Raw genomic sequence first — 18,173 nt, 5'->3', positions numbered from 1 at the left:
ACTCAATGCTATCCGCAGAAATTTCAATTCCCCCCCCCCTAAGTTTAATGGTAAGAGTACATCTTCTAAAAAAAGCAGATTACAATGATAAAATAGGTTGACTAATAGGTTTTTAATGATGGAAATGTAAAAGGATATGTTTTGTTCCCTCTCACAGTGTTAAGACATTAATGAGTTTTAATATCTGGGTTCTTAGTTTCTTTCTCAACTCAAATTCAGTGAATCCTTTTGCTACTTCAATCTATTCCGTGACACATTCTTTTTTCTTCTCTTTTCTTTTTTTTTTTCACTTGCGTTTTATTTTATTCTCAAATTATTTTTTTTCGATTTACACTTTGTAACTTTCCAGTGAAATTTAATCCTTTTACTTCTCAGTCTATTCCGTGCCTTAATATTTTCTTTCTCAAGTTATATTTTATTCTCAGAATCTTTAGGTTGTCTCAGTTTATTCTATGATGTCTTCCTTTTTGAGTCACATTTCGCCAATCCAATGCGAAACCTTCAGGTCTCAATCTATTTCTTTTTGGTTTACATTTTGTGACTTTCTCAATCCAGTGAAATTTAGTCCTTCTGTTTCTCAGTGTTCCAACTCTGGATTTCCCATTTCGAGAAAAACCTATGAAAACTCTTTTGTGTCTTCTAACTGCTCTGAAGTAGGAGGTGTAGTGGTAGGGTAAATTATGAACATTAAACTCACACTCTTTCTTTATCTTCACCTGAAAGAAAAATACAAAGATTATTAAATCAGTGCACTTGTGTTCATAAAACAAAAACAACGCCAATAAAGATACAGAAATGGAAATACTATTTTCTCTGTTCCATAAATAAGAATTCAGGTTCTTGTTTATGGTACCGAAACTACAATAAATCAAGCATCAGTGTGCGGTGGGTGACCACTTGGATCAGTCTGCGTAGGGACCAAGGGTGTGCGGTATTGGTCCTCGTTAAACTGTTCTACCATAAAGTGTTCGACTTCGCGTGCAGGTCGTCGGGCTACCGAAACAGGGGTGCCGTGCCCTCCGCAGAGGATCAAAATTGTGAAGGCATGTCTTCGGTTCATCCTCCGGGATGTTTCCCAGACCGTCGCCAATAGCCCATTGTGTAGCTCTAGTGCGACGTAAATGAACTACAATAATAACTGTCCTTATTGGGGGGAAAAATTTCTTCAAATATGGAATATATTTTATTTCATAACCGGCGTTGAACAGCCGACTTATTTTTGAGTTTACGACCATCCATGTTCAACTCCGTTGCAACATGCATTCCTGCTGAGTGGCTAAATCAGTCAGATAGGACCGGGATAGCCTGGTTGGTAGGGCACCGGGCTAATGTCCAAGAGGTCGTGGGTTCAATTCCCGCCGGCCGAAGACTTCCCGTGTAGTAAATGGTGACTAATTCACGTTGAATCTGTCGAGTCACGAAGTCCTCCATAACAAATCATACCTCTGGGGGTACAGATCCAGGAGTTTCTTTGTCTTCTGGATTGGGTTCAAAATTACAGGGCAACGGAGTTGAACATGAGTAGTCGTAAGCCCAAAATTGGGTCGGCTGTTCAACGACGGTTGTAAAATCAGTTCGATGTTGGTTTCAAAGCGAATGTAATTTTACCATTGCGAGAGCAGTCTATTAACCTATGGCAGTGTTTCCCAAACTTGCGACTTTTGTGTACCCTTTCTGAATTTTTCGTAACGCTGTGTATCACTAGTAAAAAAATTTATGTATTTTTTACTATAAAAAATACTGCACAAAGGTTATAAATCACAACTGGCTGTTGATACCTCTAATTATTAACTGTTAACTCTGCAAAAAAATAGCTAATAGAAAAAGACGTAATCGTAAATTTTCATGGCTAGCTTTAATTTTAAATAAAATTTTTGAAAATTTTCGTTTGTTGCAAGATATTTTGCATAAGAAAGCGTACCCCGCTAAACTGTTCCCGTACCGTACCCCTGGGAGTACGCGTACCACACTTTGGGAAACTCTGGTCTCTGGTATATATCATCAGTTTATTATATAAAAAGGATTAAATGCATATTTCTAATATTTTCTCTCCTCATTTCACCCCCTAGAGTCTAAGGGTGGGCAAACTTTTTTGGTCGAGTTCGAAAAAACGAAGACAAAAAGTTTGGTGGGCCAAGTAAAAACTTCTGAATTAGAAAAACGATATGCAAGTTTTAATTTAAATATTTAATGAGATGAATGAAATCACGATTTCATTTTTAAAAGTTCTTTATATTGAGGTTCCAAGTGAGATGTACTTATTTTAATGCTCAAGGTTAAATGTTTGCCTGTTTTCTACTTCTGAAATGATTTTTCTAAGCTTTATAGTTGAAAACACTTGTTCACATTATATAAGATGAAGCAAACATAGCACTGATTTTCTGGGCATGAAATATTAAATTTGGGAAACTAGCTTTTGGTAATGATTTGTAAAACTCTAACTTTGGCATATTTAGAAACAACTGCTTCAGATGGCGCCAATCTACGGCTATTCTATAAAGAAGGTTTGCTTTGAACATCTTACCAATTGAAGCTGCCTATTTCCATCAATTTATGTTTTGTAAAACAAAAATAGAGAAAGTAAAATGATCATCAATACTTTGTTAAAAAAGTAAGAACAAAAATAGCCTTAAACAAAGTAGACAAGAAAATGAATGTATATTGTTCATATTCGTCACGGATCGGCTAGTTAAAATTTTATCAGCAGGCCGGATAAAACCTTCAGGTGGGCCATAGTTGGCCCACGGGCCGTATAGTTTGCCCATCCCTGCTAGACAAAGCTGTGTTCTGTCGGGATAGAGGAAAAAATCTATGAATAAAACTTTCCTCAGATTATTATGAATGAAAAGAAATTAGGTCAAATAATCTCTTCACTTTCTAATGAAAAAGATCGAAGAGGTTGTGAACTCTTACCACTATTCTGCAACTTGTTTCAAGGTAAAGATTAAAAAAAAAAATATTCGACATGTGTCAATCAGTTTCCTAGAATCATGCAATGCTGCGTTGAATAACAAGTGTCATTCATTATATGTTATTGAAATCACGTGCGGAATTCATTTTTCGATGAATTTCCTTGGTGATTCTTATCTGTTTTAAAAATGCACGATAAAGGTTAAGTTTAATTTGTTCAGATGGATCTCAAACTTGTTGTCTTTGAATGTAAATTTAAAGATGACGTCCGGTCACACAGGATGATCACAGGTGTGGCGCCCACGGGCGAATAAGTCATTTTCACCACGTGCTTTATTGTTACTCACGAGTCTCTCTTTTCCTTCTTTCTTTCCTTTTTTTTTTTTTTTTTTTTTTTTTTTTTTTTTTTTTTTTTTTTTTTTTTNTTTTTTTTTTTTTTTTTTTTTTTTTTTTTTGCTAATTATGTATTTCATTATAAATCAGTTAATGCTTTGCTATCAAAACAATTTAAGGAGGACATGATATATGTATATTTAAGGCTTAATAATAATAAATAAAACATCCGTTTCTTCAACATTTCTTTATCAGAATCTTTTGCTGCCGTCCAACCACTCTGACTCATCTCATAGGCATTGCAAAAGACAGCGGCTATATCTCAGTGAATTAAATGAAGACATTGAACAGCGGAATAACTTTTGATCCAATGAGGGGCCTTCCATGAATGATAACTCCTTTATTCTTAATATTTTGACCTCCCATTTGTCACTAAGAATGGCACCTTCTTAACATATCCCCCCCCACACACACACGCCCCTTGGCACACGTCATGTTGTATTACATAAACAAATAACTTGCTATTCCGATTCGCACTGACCACAGTGCTGACGTAAAATATCCTCAGTGGTGGACAGATCATGGGTTAAAATCCCCTTGCCGTCAGACTAACCGTGGGAGGTTTTGTGGTTTTCTTCACAATATAACACAAATGCGGGTTTATTCTATCGAAAAGATCCCAGTTTGTTCCAATGCTTGAGCCAGGAGTTTCCTTGTCTTCTGTATTGACTCCAAAATTACAAGGATACGGATTTGAAGATTGGGAGTCGTAATCTGAAAATTCGGTCGGCTGTTCAACGACGGTTATTAAATAAAATGTGTTTCGATGGCATTTGTACAGCAATAATAATGATTTTTTGTGAACCTGTTTTGGTTTGGAAAAAATATAAAATTGTTTAATCAGTTAATTTTAAAAATTTTATTTCAACCAAAATGTGTAATGTCACATTTCTGGTTATCCTTCCCTCTCCCCCTTAAAAACTAACATTATTTGTGGGCGACAGCTGATTTATGTTCAGTGCGTTTGACTTTAAATATGCTAATTAATTATTACAGATGTGATTTTACGTAACAAAAATCGTTCACATAATTTTTTTTTTCTGAATAACTTTTTCATCTCTTAATACGAATGTATAAATTTGAAGAAAATATTAATAAGGAATGAGAAATTTATCAATTGCTTCAGCAATAACAGTCATAAATTAGGGTTTTATAGTATAAGGCAGCGCTGCATTCCTGCAGAGTAACTTTTTTGTCAAGCAGTTTTTGGCGTGAACGTAAGTCGAATTGAATAAAATAAGCTGAATTATGGTTTTTAAAAAAGATTTCCTTTCTTTAAACCGTTAGAATGATTATCGGGAAAAATAACTCTTTATACTTGAATTCGGCTGTTTTATTTTGAATTTTAACGTTCGACTAGAAATTATGACCAAACACGAATTCTTTTTTCGTTGAATAATTTCATAAAAATAACCAAAACATTAAATAAATTGGTTTGACCTATTGAAATTCTATCTATTAAATTCATATTCTATTGGTTTCAAAAATAACTATTGGTTAAAATAGCAAAAACCCTAACTCACGGAACACCTGTGAATTTTCCAAGGAACCTTAGGGTTTCATTGCCGAACACATTATGAGAACTGCTGGTATAGGGAATAGCTGCAACCTATAAAATATATATTTTTTCCTTTCTATCAGACATATGTATAAATAAATAAAATTTAATCATTCTAATCTGTCTTGTTTTAACGTAACTAAAAAAGAAACACCGGAAGTCTGCCTCGTTCTGCCCGTCACCAGAAAGAAAGAAAAAAATAGCGCTCTGACTCATTCGTTCACTAACTGATAAACATTTCGTTTTCTTACAAATCTTTTCATAAAATTTTTCCTTTCCTTGTTAAAAGAAAAGTCTTAACAAAATGGTGACCGATGACTTTTAAATGAAGCTTCAGTTGAGTAATCCATTTGAAAGAAAAGTTTCATCATTGAGGAAAATGTTCTTTTCAGTTAAAGGAAGCGTTACACGCCATATTAAATCACGGTGTGACGCAATGGTCTGACTTAAATAAGGTCAGTCATGCATATCATTCATTATATACATGAATGTAGTATGTGTATCAAAACGGTCAAGCGTTGACCAGTTACCTTTGGTAAATAAATAAAAATTCACAGGGGTTGGACAATAATGTGGAAACACTTCCTTAATTGTAAACCACCTTTCTTTTAGCTGCAAGTGTTATAATAAATTTAATAATAAGATTTGATTATAAAAAATTAATAAAATTTAATGAATAATTTAATAATACCCATAAAATTTAATTTAAATAACGAAAATGTAATAAAATAATTAAAGCAAAACTGCAAGTTACACCACTCGCGTAATATTGGGAGGGAAGCGTTATCCTAGCAGTTTTAAAAAAGCAACAAAAAGGAAATAAATCTACTACTGCTTAATTAAATATTTAAAATTTTAAAGATTACCCAGTTTGAAGTAGGTATTTGTAAACAATTCCAGTTGACAGGGGTTTATACCTTCATAACCCCCCTATTTTATTAATGGAACTGTTTTTTAAATACTTTAGATTCTTCTTTTTCTTTAAACAGCGTTATTACGTTCATTCGATTTAAATTTAAAGAGTCTGTGCTGCTAATGTAGTTTCTATGGCATATAATACATTAGTTTTTATGACAGCAATATTGCTGCTCGTGTCAGTCAAGATCCCCTGACAAAACATGAAATCGATTGGTTAAGGGATTTCCAGAAGATACCGTACAGCTAATTCACGAACTATGAGTAAGGAAGTTAGTCATTTGCTAGACAATAAATTTCTACTCGAACAATGTATAATAGAGTGTGAGTGTAACAGAGTTTGCTGCAGTATGGCGTGTACAGCGCGGTGACCATGGCTCCTGTTATCTATGACATTGCATGATTAAAGCAATTTCAGCAGTGTGATCTAGGATCAATCTGGAGACGCGAATAGCCAACCTTACAGACGAATCTCGATTTTTTATACTGCATCGTGACGGCCACATCGTATTCAAACAACTAGGAAACCATTACAAATGGTATATTAAATTCATTTAGCTCATTATTTACCAAATAACTTATAGTAATAACAAATAAATTTGGCCGCGAAAATAATAAATTAAGTATTAACGATTCATTTACTAAATTAAATTTTTCAATAGTTTTGTAATGTATCTACCACTACAAAATTGCAACTATAATTCACTAGTATATAAGACATGTTAACTCGACTCTATGGAGGGATACCTTTTAATAGATGACGGTTGACATTGTCGATAACTCACCCCACATTGGTAACCTTCGGACGGGATGTGAACATGCTTACCTTAGCAGTAACGCCCACTATGATATGAATACGCCTACATCGACAGTAACGCCTACTTCATTGGACGGTCCACATTGAATTGTTGACTTGTGACTGCGACATTATCCACCTCCTCGCACTGTTGCTACTCAGTCTCGATTCAACGCAACGTCGGCCTGCATACACTCGACTGCTAAAGGCAACACAGGAGCGACTACGACCGTGAAGTTAATACACCTCTCACATTCAGCACTCAAAAAGTACGGTGATCTTAATACAGCTCTCTCGGCTTCGCACAAAAACAGCAATGATTCAACTAGTGGTATCAATTCATCGAATTCTATCACAGATATAATTCTGGTGGGGGAGTACTGTAGCGTATCTACCGCTGCAAAATTACAACTATATTTCACTAGTACATAAGACATGTTAACTCGACTCAATGGAGGAGCACCTTTTCATAGATGACGGTTGACATTGTCGATAACTCACCCCACAGTTTCCATAATTTTCTACGTTCTCGTCCTGCATGCCATTAAGACGACCTCCGAGAGGATCACTTTCTTCTAATTTAGTTGAATATAAGTAGCTACATCACTTCATAACACACCCCTGTTTTTATCTTTTTTTTTTTCAAGATTTTTCTTTATGTATTGTTACAACGTTCATTCGATTTAAATTTAAACAGTGTGTTGCTAATGTAGTTTCTATGAGATAACGAGATGTTTTTGATCGCATTTATTCTACAGATATTTTTCAGCCGATTTATTGAAAATAATTTTTTTTTTAAATAAAATAAAAAACGTACGTGGGTAAAATAAAAAATTTTCGTACAATAATAATAATAGACATCGTGTTTAATTTTTAAGTATATTAATTAACTGAATATTAAGATGCAAAAATTTTAATAAATTGAGTGGTAGGCATTTTAAAGGTGACAAGTGGTACATGAGAGGCACTCTCATGATAGGTATCACAGTAAAGCACACCATTTATTTCACTGTTATTTTTTAAAGTGGTTTTCCTTCAAGTTTAGAAAAGCCACCAGTTGCAGCATAACTAATTAAAGAACAGCAATTTCAAACAATTGAATACCATTTTGTGATAGCGTCATTCCTATTCAAAGTGTGATTTTTAATTTTTAAAAAAAATTACACATTTTTTTGGGGAAAATCATTATGCTTCAACACGTATATTAACTAAAATTGACGCAGAATTTTTATTTAATATATTTTGCACTTTTTTCACTCTTTTGTATTGAATTAGGTGAAAATAAGTGCAAAATATAAAATTTAACATTTTAATAATTTATAATCATAAAATACAGCCTAAACACCGTTTTTTTTTTTTTTTTTTTTTTTTTTTTAAAGTTTTAATGATAAAATTTTCCACACGCAGCTCACTTCCAAACAATATTTTTTCAAATTTACTCTTATTTGCTATTATTTAGGTCTAAACAAAACATCAGTTATTCATCGTTGCAATCTTCTTAATTTACAAAATTAATTATTGTAAAATTTTCAAATATGAATGGAAAAAAAATCTTTCAAACTACTTTTTTGGATTTTATATTATTTAAATCCAATAATCTAATACATCTTTTTAGTAACTATTATACTAATTTTCCAAATGGAAAAATACCAAAATATATTTTTTCTTGTAATTAGAACACCAGAAAAAAATCTATAAAAGAGACACCATAGTGTCCCATCTGCTTCAAATGATTAAGCAATATAAAACTATGGCAAATCGTTTTGAAAGTTTTTTTTAAATGCTCGACGATTCAAATCGAAAGATAAATTTTTATTAGAAAAGTCAGTAGAATAAAAGCACTTTTGATATTATGTGACAAAAAATTTGCTTCAGTAATATTTTCATATCATGCTTCAAAACTACGACATTTTGAATTATAAAAAACCTGATATTTCATATTGAACTATATCATTCTTGAAAAGAAACATTCAGAAAGTATTTCCAAAAAAAAAAAAAAATATATAGATATCTTCACTTAAATCTATAAAATATGAGGCAATTATTTATACTTTTGTACTTTCAAGAACATGTTTATTCCTTTTAAAAATGATGACAATGAAAAACACAACGTTCACGGCCGTAAATCACTGTCCTCGACAAAAAAGAAAATCGAGAAGTTTTAAAAATATATTGCTTGTTATAAGTTTCATAACATCAGTAGCTATAGAAGAGCTTTGTTCGAAATTTAACACATCATTTAAATAGCAATGTAAAGGTAATTAAATCTTTCCTATTTTCATTTTGAAACTTTTACTTCACTGATGAATTTGTTTAATGTAAACTATGATCCTCATAGATCGAGACATGTTCTGATTCCCATATAAATAAATAAACAAGTAATACAAAAAAAATAATTTTAAGTCAATTCATACTTAGGTCAATAAAAAAAAATTACAATTTTTCTCCCATTTAAAACTATAATTAATTAAATTTAATGACTGAATTAATATTTAAAAAAGCTGTATTATCACCAAGTGTCATCTACTGCAAGTTTTAAAAAAAAATCAAAATAAAAAATAATATTTTTAAAAACCACGCTTTTGTAGTGGACAATAATAATTTAAAAATAAAAATTTGAAAAACAAAAAACATGGGGCCATGAAGTATATAACAGTAATGTTATATTAGTGTGTGTATGCGTGCTCATGAGAATATGTGTATGAATATCTGTAATTGTATCTGAATGTGGATGTATATGTGGAATATGCTTGTGTATATGCATGTGTATGTGGATGTGTATGTGGCTGTGCATGTGTATGAGTAAGAAAATGTGTAAATGTATGTGTAAATATATGTGTATATGTACTGTTATGTATTTCATGCTCCCAACGTTATTCGTTTTTCAAATTTTTATTTTTTAATTATTATTCTCGACTGCGAAAACGTGGTTTTTAAAAATATAATTTTTTATTTTGATTTTTTTTTGTACCTACTTCCAAAATCTCAATTTTTTTACTCACTGTACATAAAACTTTTCATCTGCCACGTGGCACTAATTCGAAACAATCGAATCGACAACAAAAGACAATCGCGAAAATACGAATTTTTCTTTAATTTTATTTTACTTTGTATGTCTTCTTTATTTTCATGCATTGTCATCCAATTCTGAACTATGTGCCAAATTTGAAGTCTGTAGCTAGTTGGGAAGTTAGTTCGAAATCGATTACAAAATTCCACCCGAACAGACATACATGAAGGCAAGTTAATATAAACGTGGTAAAAAAAATGTATTTGAACTTGAATGGATGAATGAAAAGTATTAACAATTGGGTATAATATGAAAAAAGCACAACTACTTCCACTTACAAGGAATAACATTTACCTTTTAGTTTAATTAANTATAGGGAGAGTAGAGTGTGAACTAATAGTAAGAATTGAAGAAAAAAAGAGGTATCAGACAACTATAAAAGTATAAATTTGGAGACGTGGACCACACGTGTTACCAAGTAATGTGCTTTATTGTATTTATCTGACACAGCGAATATAAAATAATTAAATATTTAAATGTGCGCAATAAACTATTTTTTCGTTCAAACAGAGCTATAAGTTAGAAATTGTCACTGATGTTATCTTTAAAATATGTGAAAAAATGAATCTCTTGTAGTAAAATTTAAAACAATGACTAACGCTAAACCAATCGAAAAATTCTATTTTGTTTTTCGCTCTTCCCTATTTAATGAATGAATTAATATTTTAAAAAATTATATTAACATCAAGTGTCATCTAGTTTAAAAAATATATATTTGAACTTGAATGGATGAATAAAAAGTATTTTATGAACGATTGAAAATTTGAAACAAGATGCATAAGGAGAATGAGAATTAATAGTAGAAATAATATAAATAAAAATAGAGGAAACGCTTAAATGCAACAAACCAACATTCCTTACATCATTTTCTTTTTTTATCATCTTGACTTTTTCATAACTAAATACTTTACATTTTCATACGTTAATAGAACATTTCTGTTAAACTGGTAAGCTAGGAAGAAAATGATTTAATGGAGACACTTAAGAAAAATTTAATGTCAAGTTTTTAAAACTAGAGTAGTTTAAATTATGAAATACAATAATATTCCAAATTGAACAATGACATGACTTCAAAGAAATATAGTGAAGATTTAGAATATATTATAAGAAATCTTCGCCTAAATCTATAAGATATGTTTAAGCACTTTAAAAATGATGGCAAAAAAAATTATAACTTCCTCGGTCATTCATAAATCACTGTCAATCTTTTTCGAAAATGAAATAGGGAAGTAAAAAAAAAAAACGATTTGTTTTAAGTCACAATGCATACGAAGTGCAATGAGCGAAATTAACACACCGTTAAATTGCAATGTAATGATAATTAAGTTTTTCTTATTTAATTATACCTTACTTAATTTATTAACGAATAATTTATTTAATGTAAACGATAATGCTTAAATGTCGATCAATGTTTTGAATCGTAAGAACAAATTTTTAGTTGTACTTCGCTTCTTTTATTAATGAATATTTTTGTTTAATGCGTTAGACAATGCTTAAATGTCGAACTGGTGTTCTGAATCCAAAGAACAAATTTTTAGTTGTACTTCGCTTCTTTTATTAATGAATATTTTTATTTAATGCGTTAGATAATGCTTAAATGTCGAACTGTGTTCTGAATCCAAAGATCATTTTTTTAGTTGTACTTCGCTTCTTTTATTAATGAATATTTTTGTTTAATGTGTTAAATAATGCTGAAATATATCATAAGAACACAATTTTATTTACTCATCGGATGCACAGTCAGGCAAACATATTTATTTGGAAGCAAATTAAAGTATGATCTTTAAAAATAGCATTAAAAGAACTATCAATAGATAACTTGATGTATTTCTACATTATTTTTTATAATTGAATATAGTTTGAAAGGACTTATATGCCATTTATTAATAAACAATCATCAACAGTAAATTAAAGATATAAAAGCAATTTACATATTTATTGTTTTAATTAAGTTTTGTAGCATTCTTCGTTTAGATATTTAAAATTTTCAACGCTAATGGTGAAAACGCTTTTACGTTTACAAATTTAACGTTTTGAAGTATATAATTTTTAGTCACAGTAAACTATTGGCTTTAGTAATTAATTCTTGAATTGGAAAATGTGATTTGAAATTATATAATGGAAAATATGATTGCATGTAAATATGAAATAGACACGATAATTAAGCTTCTAATTATAATTTTAGTTGATACTGAAACTAAAACAATTACTGTGTAATAGGCAATCATGTTTGATGTGAGTGTTTGTACTGCACTGGGTCATTCGGTAGAAATGATTAAAGTTAAGGTTAAGTAGGGGGAAAAATATTTTAAAAAAATTAAAGACTGATTTTACAATTTGCAGAGGTAATAACAAATCCTCAAGAAAGAAAAAAAAATTCAAAATTTTATGGAAATCTTCAAATTCAACCAGAATGTTACCGCTTAGCTAATTTACAGAATAATTAGGGTGATCTGCTAAAGGATGGAATCAAGAATTTACCACAATTTACTAACGTTAAAGTTCAAACGTTTGTTTCGTTCATTCTATCAACTAATTTATTGATTGTTTGATTATCTTCAATTGAGTCTTTAGATATTGAAAAATAAATAAATGACATTATTTCCTTAATTGTTATAATATTTTAAACCGTTTGATTATTTATATTTTGATTTTTGAAGTGATTGTTGATTGATTCAGTCAAATAATGCGTTATTTATTTGATTTGATTTTATAACTGGTGTTGAACTGCCGACTCAATTCTTAGTTTACAGCTATCAAATTTCAACTCCGCAGCCTTGTCATTTTAATCCCAACCCATAAGACAAGTGAATTCCTGGAGCAAGTATTGAGACAAACTCGCCTTCTTGATGGAACGGACTTGCAATAACTTTATATGAATGGGAAAACCACGAAAACCTTCCATGGTTAGCCCGACAGATTCTAACCCATGATCCGCTTAACACTGAGGACAATTCTACTTGGTCGATGCGAGCCAGGAGCAGAGTTCGTATGAACCAGCCGCCATTGGAATTCGAACCTTGTTCCCCTCTTTGGGAAGCAAACGCTCCTTAAAAAAATTAACATTATTATCATTTAAGCGTACTGAAACATTGCTGTTGTAGCAGTCTTGACTTTAAGCGAGTGACTATAATGTGCAGATTAAGTAACATAATTTGAGAAATGACATAATTTTTTACCACTTTAACGGTTCACCCTAGATAATCTGCACATCACCTAAATAGCAACGTTTTTACAAGTACTTGACATTACCTGATTCGGGTGTGGGGATCTGTTCAAATTTTAATTTCATTTCAAAATGATATTTAGTTTATTTTCTGTTTGTTATTTATAATTTATAGGGTCATTTGATATGGTTAAGTTATCTTATCAAATTACAATAAATTTAATCCTCATGTACTGTGAGAAAAATAAAAAAACGAATCACCCTGAATAACTTTTGATCTCATGATCAGATCTTCACGTTCTAGGACGCAATCTCAAAAATTTGAGGGGATGATCTCAAATATGCTAATTATTGAGTACAGACGATATTTTAAGTTACGAAATGAATTCAGGGGGTAACTGCAATCTGAGAAATATGCTTCCCATAGTTTGGTCAAGAGAGCTGTCTAAAGTTTGGACCCCTTAATGTCAATTTTACTTTTGGCGTATTTCGCCATATCTTTGAGAATTTTTCAAACGAATTGAAAATTTTCGCTCACAATTATTAAATTCGTTTATCCAAAGAAAATTCCATGCAATGTGTAAATTTAACAATTATACATAACTTTTATTATTTTAAAATAATATTCGAAAAACTTTTAAATTGTAAAATTTTTTTACATAATTTTGAAAAGTGTACTTTTATATGGCAAAATATAAAATTTGAACCAAATCGGTGGAGCAGATTCAAAGCAATCGATTTGAATCTTTAAAATTCGATTTCTCAGGAGTTATGCGACCTATTTCGAACAAGTTTTGTAGGTTTCCATATAGACTCTTTAAAGTGATGTAAAAATTTCTATACCTCACAATTCAAACAAATTTTTACTGTTGTTAAATAAAAAATAATAATAAATTATAATTTTGCTTTGGTCACTAATTAAATAATTTATATTTAAATTATTTAAAAAATAATTAAATTATAATATATTTTAATTATAAATTATAAATTTTTAATTTAATTATTTAATTAATTAAATAAATGATAAATTTATAGTTGTGCGTAAATTTTTTTTAAATTCATTTGAAAAATTCTCATTGAAGCAGATATGGCGAAATTCACAAAAAGTATAATTAACATAAAGGGATCCAAACTTTGGACCGTTCTCCTGGCCAAACTATTGGGATCATATTTTGCAGATTACCTTTACCCACTATAATTCGAGGGTCTGAAATCCAAATCCGTTGAACAAAAGTTATGATTATTCAGAAAAAGTACGGTTTTGTGTCTGATTTTAACTTAAAATATCCTCTGCACTAGTTAATTAGCATATTTGAGGTCAATCACCTGAACCATTAAAATTCAGTCCTGGCACATGAAAACCAATCATTGCAAATCAAAAGTTATGCAGGGTGTTAATTTTTTGGTGCACTATGCATCCATTAGCAGGGCCGGATTAAGCACAAGCGGGGCCCTAGGTCATTTAAATTTTTGGGGCCCATAGATTAAATTTTTTTCTCGTATATTTTTTTATTTATTCAAATATAAAAGTATTTGTGTATGTTTTCATTCAAGAAAGCATATTTAAAATTAAAATAAATAAAAATAGATCGAACTTTACTTTATTTTGTTAAATTAGAACTAAAAAATAATCATAACATATATATTTGAAATTGATTTTCGTTTTTAAATCATTCTTTTTCTTAAGTATTTTTTTTATTTATTTTCAAAAAATTCATTTTAAGGGAGCCCCTTATCATTGGGGGCCCATGGCCCAATGGATAATCCAGCACTGTCCATTAGAAATTAACTTCCTTTAAATTATTTGACACATTTTTTTTTATTTTTTTTTTATTTTTAGGTTTCTATTGAAGAAAAAGAAAAAGGTAATATTTCCAATTAGAATGTACAGTCAGCAAAATAGAAAAAAAATAATCACCCTTAATAACTTTTGATCTAATGACCGGATTATATTGCAGTTTTGATGGGAGAGGAACATAGTTTTAAATGTGCTATGTAATTGGTGCAGGTAAAATCTTAGACACAAAAACGTGCCTTTTTCTGAATAAATTTTTTTTCTCTCACCATTACATTCTGATTCGTAACCCAAAAGGGTCAAATACAATCTGTAAAATATAGTCCCAATAGTTTAAGTCTTTAGAAAAGTCGAAAGTTTAACCCTCTTGTTATCGTTACTTTTTGTATGAATCGAAAACTTTCTCAACCTTTCTTACTCAAAGTTAATTCCATACCAAGCATATTATTTTTACATTTATAAAGTGTTGAGTTTAATAATGATGGGAATAATTTTGAATTGTGATTGCATATAAATGTGTACATCTTCTTAATGATATTCTAAAATGCAAAATTTAAGCAAAATCGATAGATTTGTCCAAGAAAAGAACAATTTAAGAACAGCCTTAAAGTGTTTTTATTTATCCGAAATTATTCATCCGAATTCGCATAAATTATGAAACATTAACAATACCTTAAAAAACTTTCTTCTAAATGCATTGTACTTAAAAGTAATGTTTAAAAATATATAAAAAGTTTTAAGTCTTGCAACTACGAACAATTCCCTATTTTTATTAAAATAAAAATTTAAGAGTAATAAAACATTATTAAAACTTATTACTTGAAAGAAATTATCCTCGGGTTATAAGACCTTAACAATATCTTAAAAAAACCTTATAAAAACCGTACCTTACATTTAGATATTGTGTATAAAAATATGTAATGTCTTACAATTCCTAATCATTAAATTAAAACATTCGGAGTAATGAACCAATATTAAAAATTACTTCTGGAAAAAAAATCATCCTCGTATAAAATCTTCTAAGTGAATTTTATAAATGAATATAAAACAAGTTTTTAATTATTTGCCGGTCAAAATAGACGAAGCATTGTATAAAATATGCAACTATTACTCACGATTCTAAAAAGAAGTAGATAGAATTTTTGTCAAATGAAAGATCAACAAGCGTATTATATTGTAATCAATTTATAAATTCTCAACAGGTAGCTAATTTTTCTTCAGCGTAGTTTTTTTAATTTTTTCTTCAATCATTTGCCTGACAACAAAATCAAACCTGTTTTTAATACAGATTATTTTCATCACTTTCCTTTGCTGACAGAAAGTTGGCACGCATTTCTAAAATCATCGCAGTTTTCTTCGTTTTTTCCTATGACGGCGCGTGACTTTGTTGTATTGGCGCAGCTTTCTTTTTAACACCTTTTAAAGAACTTTGAAAGTGCACAATAGAGACTCAACAATTGCTTCTGTCAAACTAAATAATTTTTTTGAATCTTGCGTGAATCGTTATAGGTATGATTTTGTTATTGTATTCCTTATATATTTTTGTTTACACTGTATTGATACATATTTTATATTGCTTTAAGTATTTTATCGCGTGAGTAAAAAATTTCAGTATTTTTTACAATTATTGGGGGAATATTTTCAATAAAAATTAATTAAATTGGCGGTATATTTCAAAACCTTATTATTGCAAGTACAAATTAGATGCTAGCCTAGAGTTCTTTATTTTTCGAACCCCCTAAACATAATCATCAACGGAAAAATGAATACTTCAATCCTTTAACTACGAAGCCTTAATGCAAGTAACTTTGAGGACTATGTTGCCTTGACTACACTAATTTGTCCCTTGTTCCAAAATAGATAACGGAAAAGAAAGAAGAAGAAAAACATTCACTGCTGCTTAAAAAAAAATGCTTAAAAAAGGCATTTATTGGATTTGTTAAGATTTTTTTTTTTTTTAACCGTGAGCGATTAGTCACAGTTAGTATAAAGAATCATCACAGAACTGTCAACTTCTACTTTTAGCTTGTTTACTTTTTGAGGATAAATTTGATTTAAAATAATTTTGACTTACTGTCATATAAAAAGTGAATAAAGTGATAAAATTTTTAGCATTCTAATTATCCAAGCGAACGAATGCCATCAGACAGTTTTCAATGACATGTTTAAATATTAACACGAAATTATTATAAGTTATGAAGATTTGTAAAATGCATAATAGGATGGATCTTTCGAAAAAGATTATCTTGTCGGAGATATTTTATGGGAAGAAACAATCAGCAGGATTTAATTTAAAATTAATAATAATATAATATTTTCTTGTTAATAATAGTTCAGTTTTGCAATAAAAAAAAAACTTTCTAATGCGGGAACATATCGGGCTGCTCGAAAAGTAATTTTTTTTAATGAAAATGAAAAGGGACTTTCTTAGAGGGAATGAATATTTACCTTTCTGGCAGTAGCATGATTCCAAGCGCTGAAAATTTTTGTACTTCGCCAGATGATTTTTGACCTCATTATTTGAAGTGAAGGTTTTACCCCCTAAAAATATTTATTAAACCCCGGTTTTTTTCAAATGATCATGAACGATTAAATTCGATCATTTATTTTCTCAGCGATTTCACGAGTTGTTATTCACCAGTTTGCATCAATGAAGCTTCAATTGGAGTGGGGCATCTTCGTGCATCTTAATCAAAACAGCTTTTTGGCAGTGGCGATATACACAGCGGATCATTATTTTTTTTTTGCTTCAACACCATTTTTACCTTTTTGATAGTGAAAAAGTAAAATATGCCGAAAATTCTGCTTTCATATTTGAAAGGGCACCCACCAAACACTACTGCGTAGAATCAATCGAACTTTTTTCACAAACAAGCCTTTGCTATATCAGCTGTTAAAATATACAAAAATTATGTGGCTTAAGTTTGTAGCTGTGAAATTATATAATGAAGTCCTGTATTGAGAAAAAAAAAATCAGAATTACTTTACGAACAGCTCCAATAGTTCCAGGAAAAAAAAATTTACAAGGTCAATGCAATCTTAAAGTGCACAGATTTTTTAATTTTTTTTAAAAAAAATTAAACCTTTTTGGCAGCACTTCTACAAGAATATCAAAAACTTCAGCAAACATGACCAAATGAATGCAAATTATCATTTTTTTTTTGTTGCAGTTACTTTTTGAATAAATTATTTATATTTACATTGAAAATAATAGATTTAATGTTGTTGTTGTCGTGTCTATGCTAGTGCAAAGATTAGAGTCCTCCAAAAGTCTTGATAACAAGGTTTGCAAGTTCTGGAGCCTGATGGCTATGGAGAATTTCGATGGGAGGTGCTCCAAGTTGAAAGAGGGAGCCGATAATAGCCTGGCAGTCAAAAACATGGTCTGGAGTTAGTTGCAAATGAGGACAGTACTTGCACATGGGATAGAATTTTATATGGGTGCGTGAGATCTTCATGCCCTTGAAATGTCCAGTACGTAGCCTAGCTATTGTAGAGGAGAGGTTTCTTGGGCAGTTTAGATCGGGGATTGTTGCCTTGCTAAAATGCTGGTTGTATATCCTTCGTCTG

The 18,173-nt window shown here is 30.4% G+C and overlaps 2 protein-coding genes across 7 annotated transcripts in view; one reads left to right on the top strand and one right to left on the bottom strand.

The window, feature by feature from the left end:
* Window positions 1–290: 290 nt before the first annotated feature.
* Window positions 291–18,173, bottom strand: part of LOC139425678 (uncharacterized) — a 22,485-nt gene continuing 4,602 nt past the window's right edge. Inside the window, exon 2 of the mRNA XM_071181107.1 lies at window positions 291–716. Coding sequence (XP_071037208.1) covers window positions 441–716 — 276 coding nt within the window. The 3' untranslated portion in view covers window positions 291–440. The remainder of the gene's footprint in view (window positions 717–18,173) is intronic.
* The window catches only part of LOC107446520 (scavenger receptor class B member 1), a 66,691-nt gene continuing 57,285 nt past the window's right edge, over window positions 8,768–18,173 (top strand). For 2 of the 6 annotated variants that reach the window (XM_016061196.3, XM_071180806.1), the window contains exon 1: window positions 15,888–16,112. The gene's annotated coding sequence lies outside the window, so the exon portion shown is untranslated. Of the gene's footprint in view, window positions 8,830–15,887; window positions 16,113–18,173 lie in introns of those variants that run through there. The other 4 variants (XM_071180802.1, XM_071180805.1, XM_071180803.1 and 1 more) reach the window with 4 other exon arrangements.

The sequence above is a fragment of the Parasteatoda tepidariorum genome, chromosome 5 (assembly GCF_043381705.1).
Source record: "Parasteatoda tepidariorum isolate YZ-2023 chromosome 5, CAS_Ptep_4.0, whole genome shotgun sequence".
Taxonomy (NCBI): Eukaryota; Metazoa; Arthropoda; class Arachnida; order Araneae; family Theridiidae; genus Parasteatoda; species Parasteatoda tepidariorum.
Note: the sequence above shows the minus strand (reverse complement) of the source record. Positions and strands in the feature narration are given on the sequence as shown.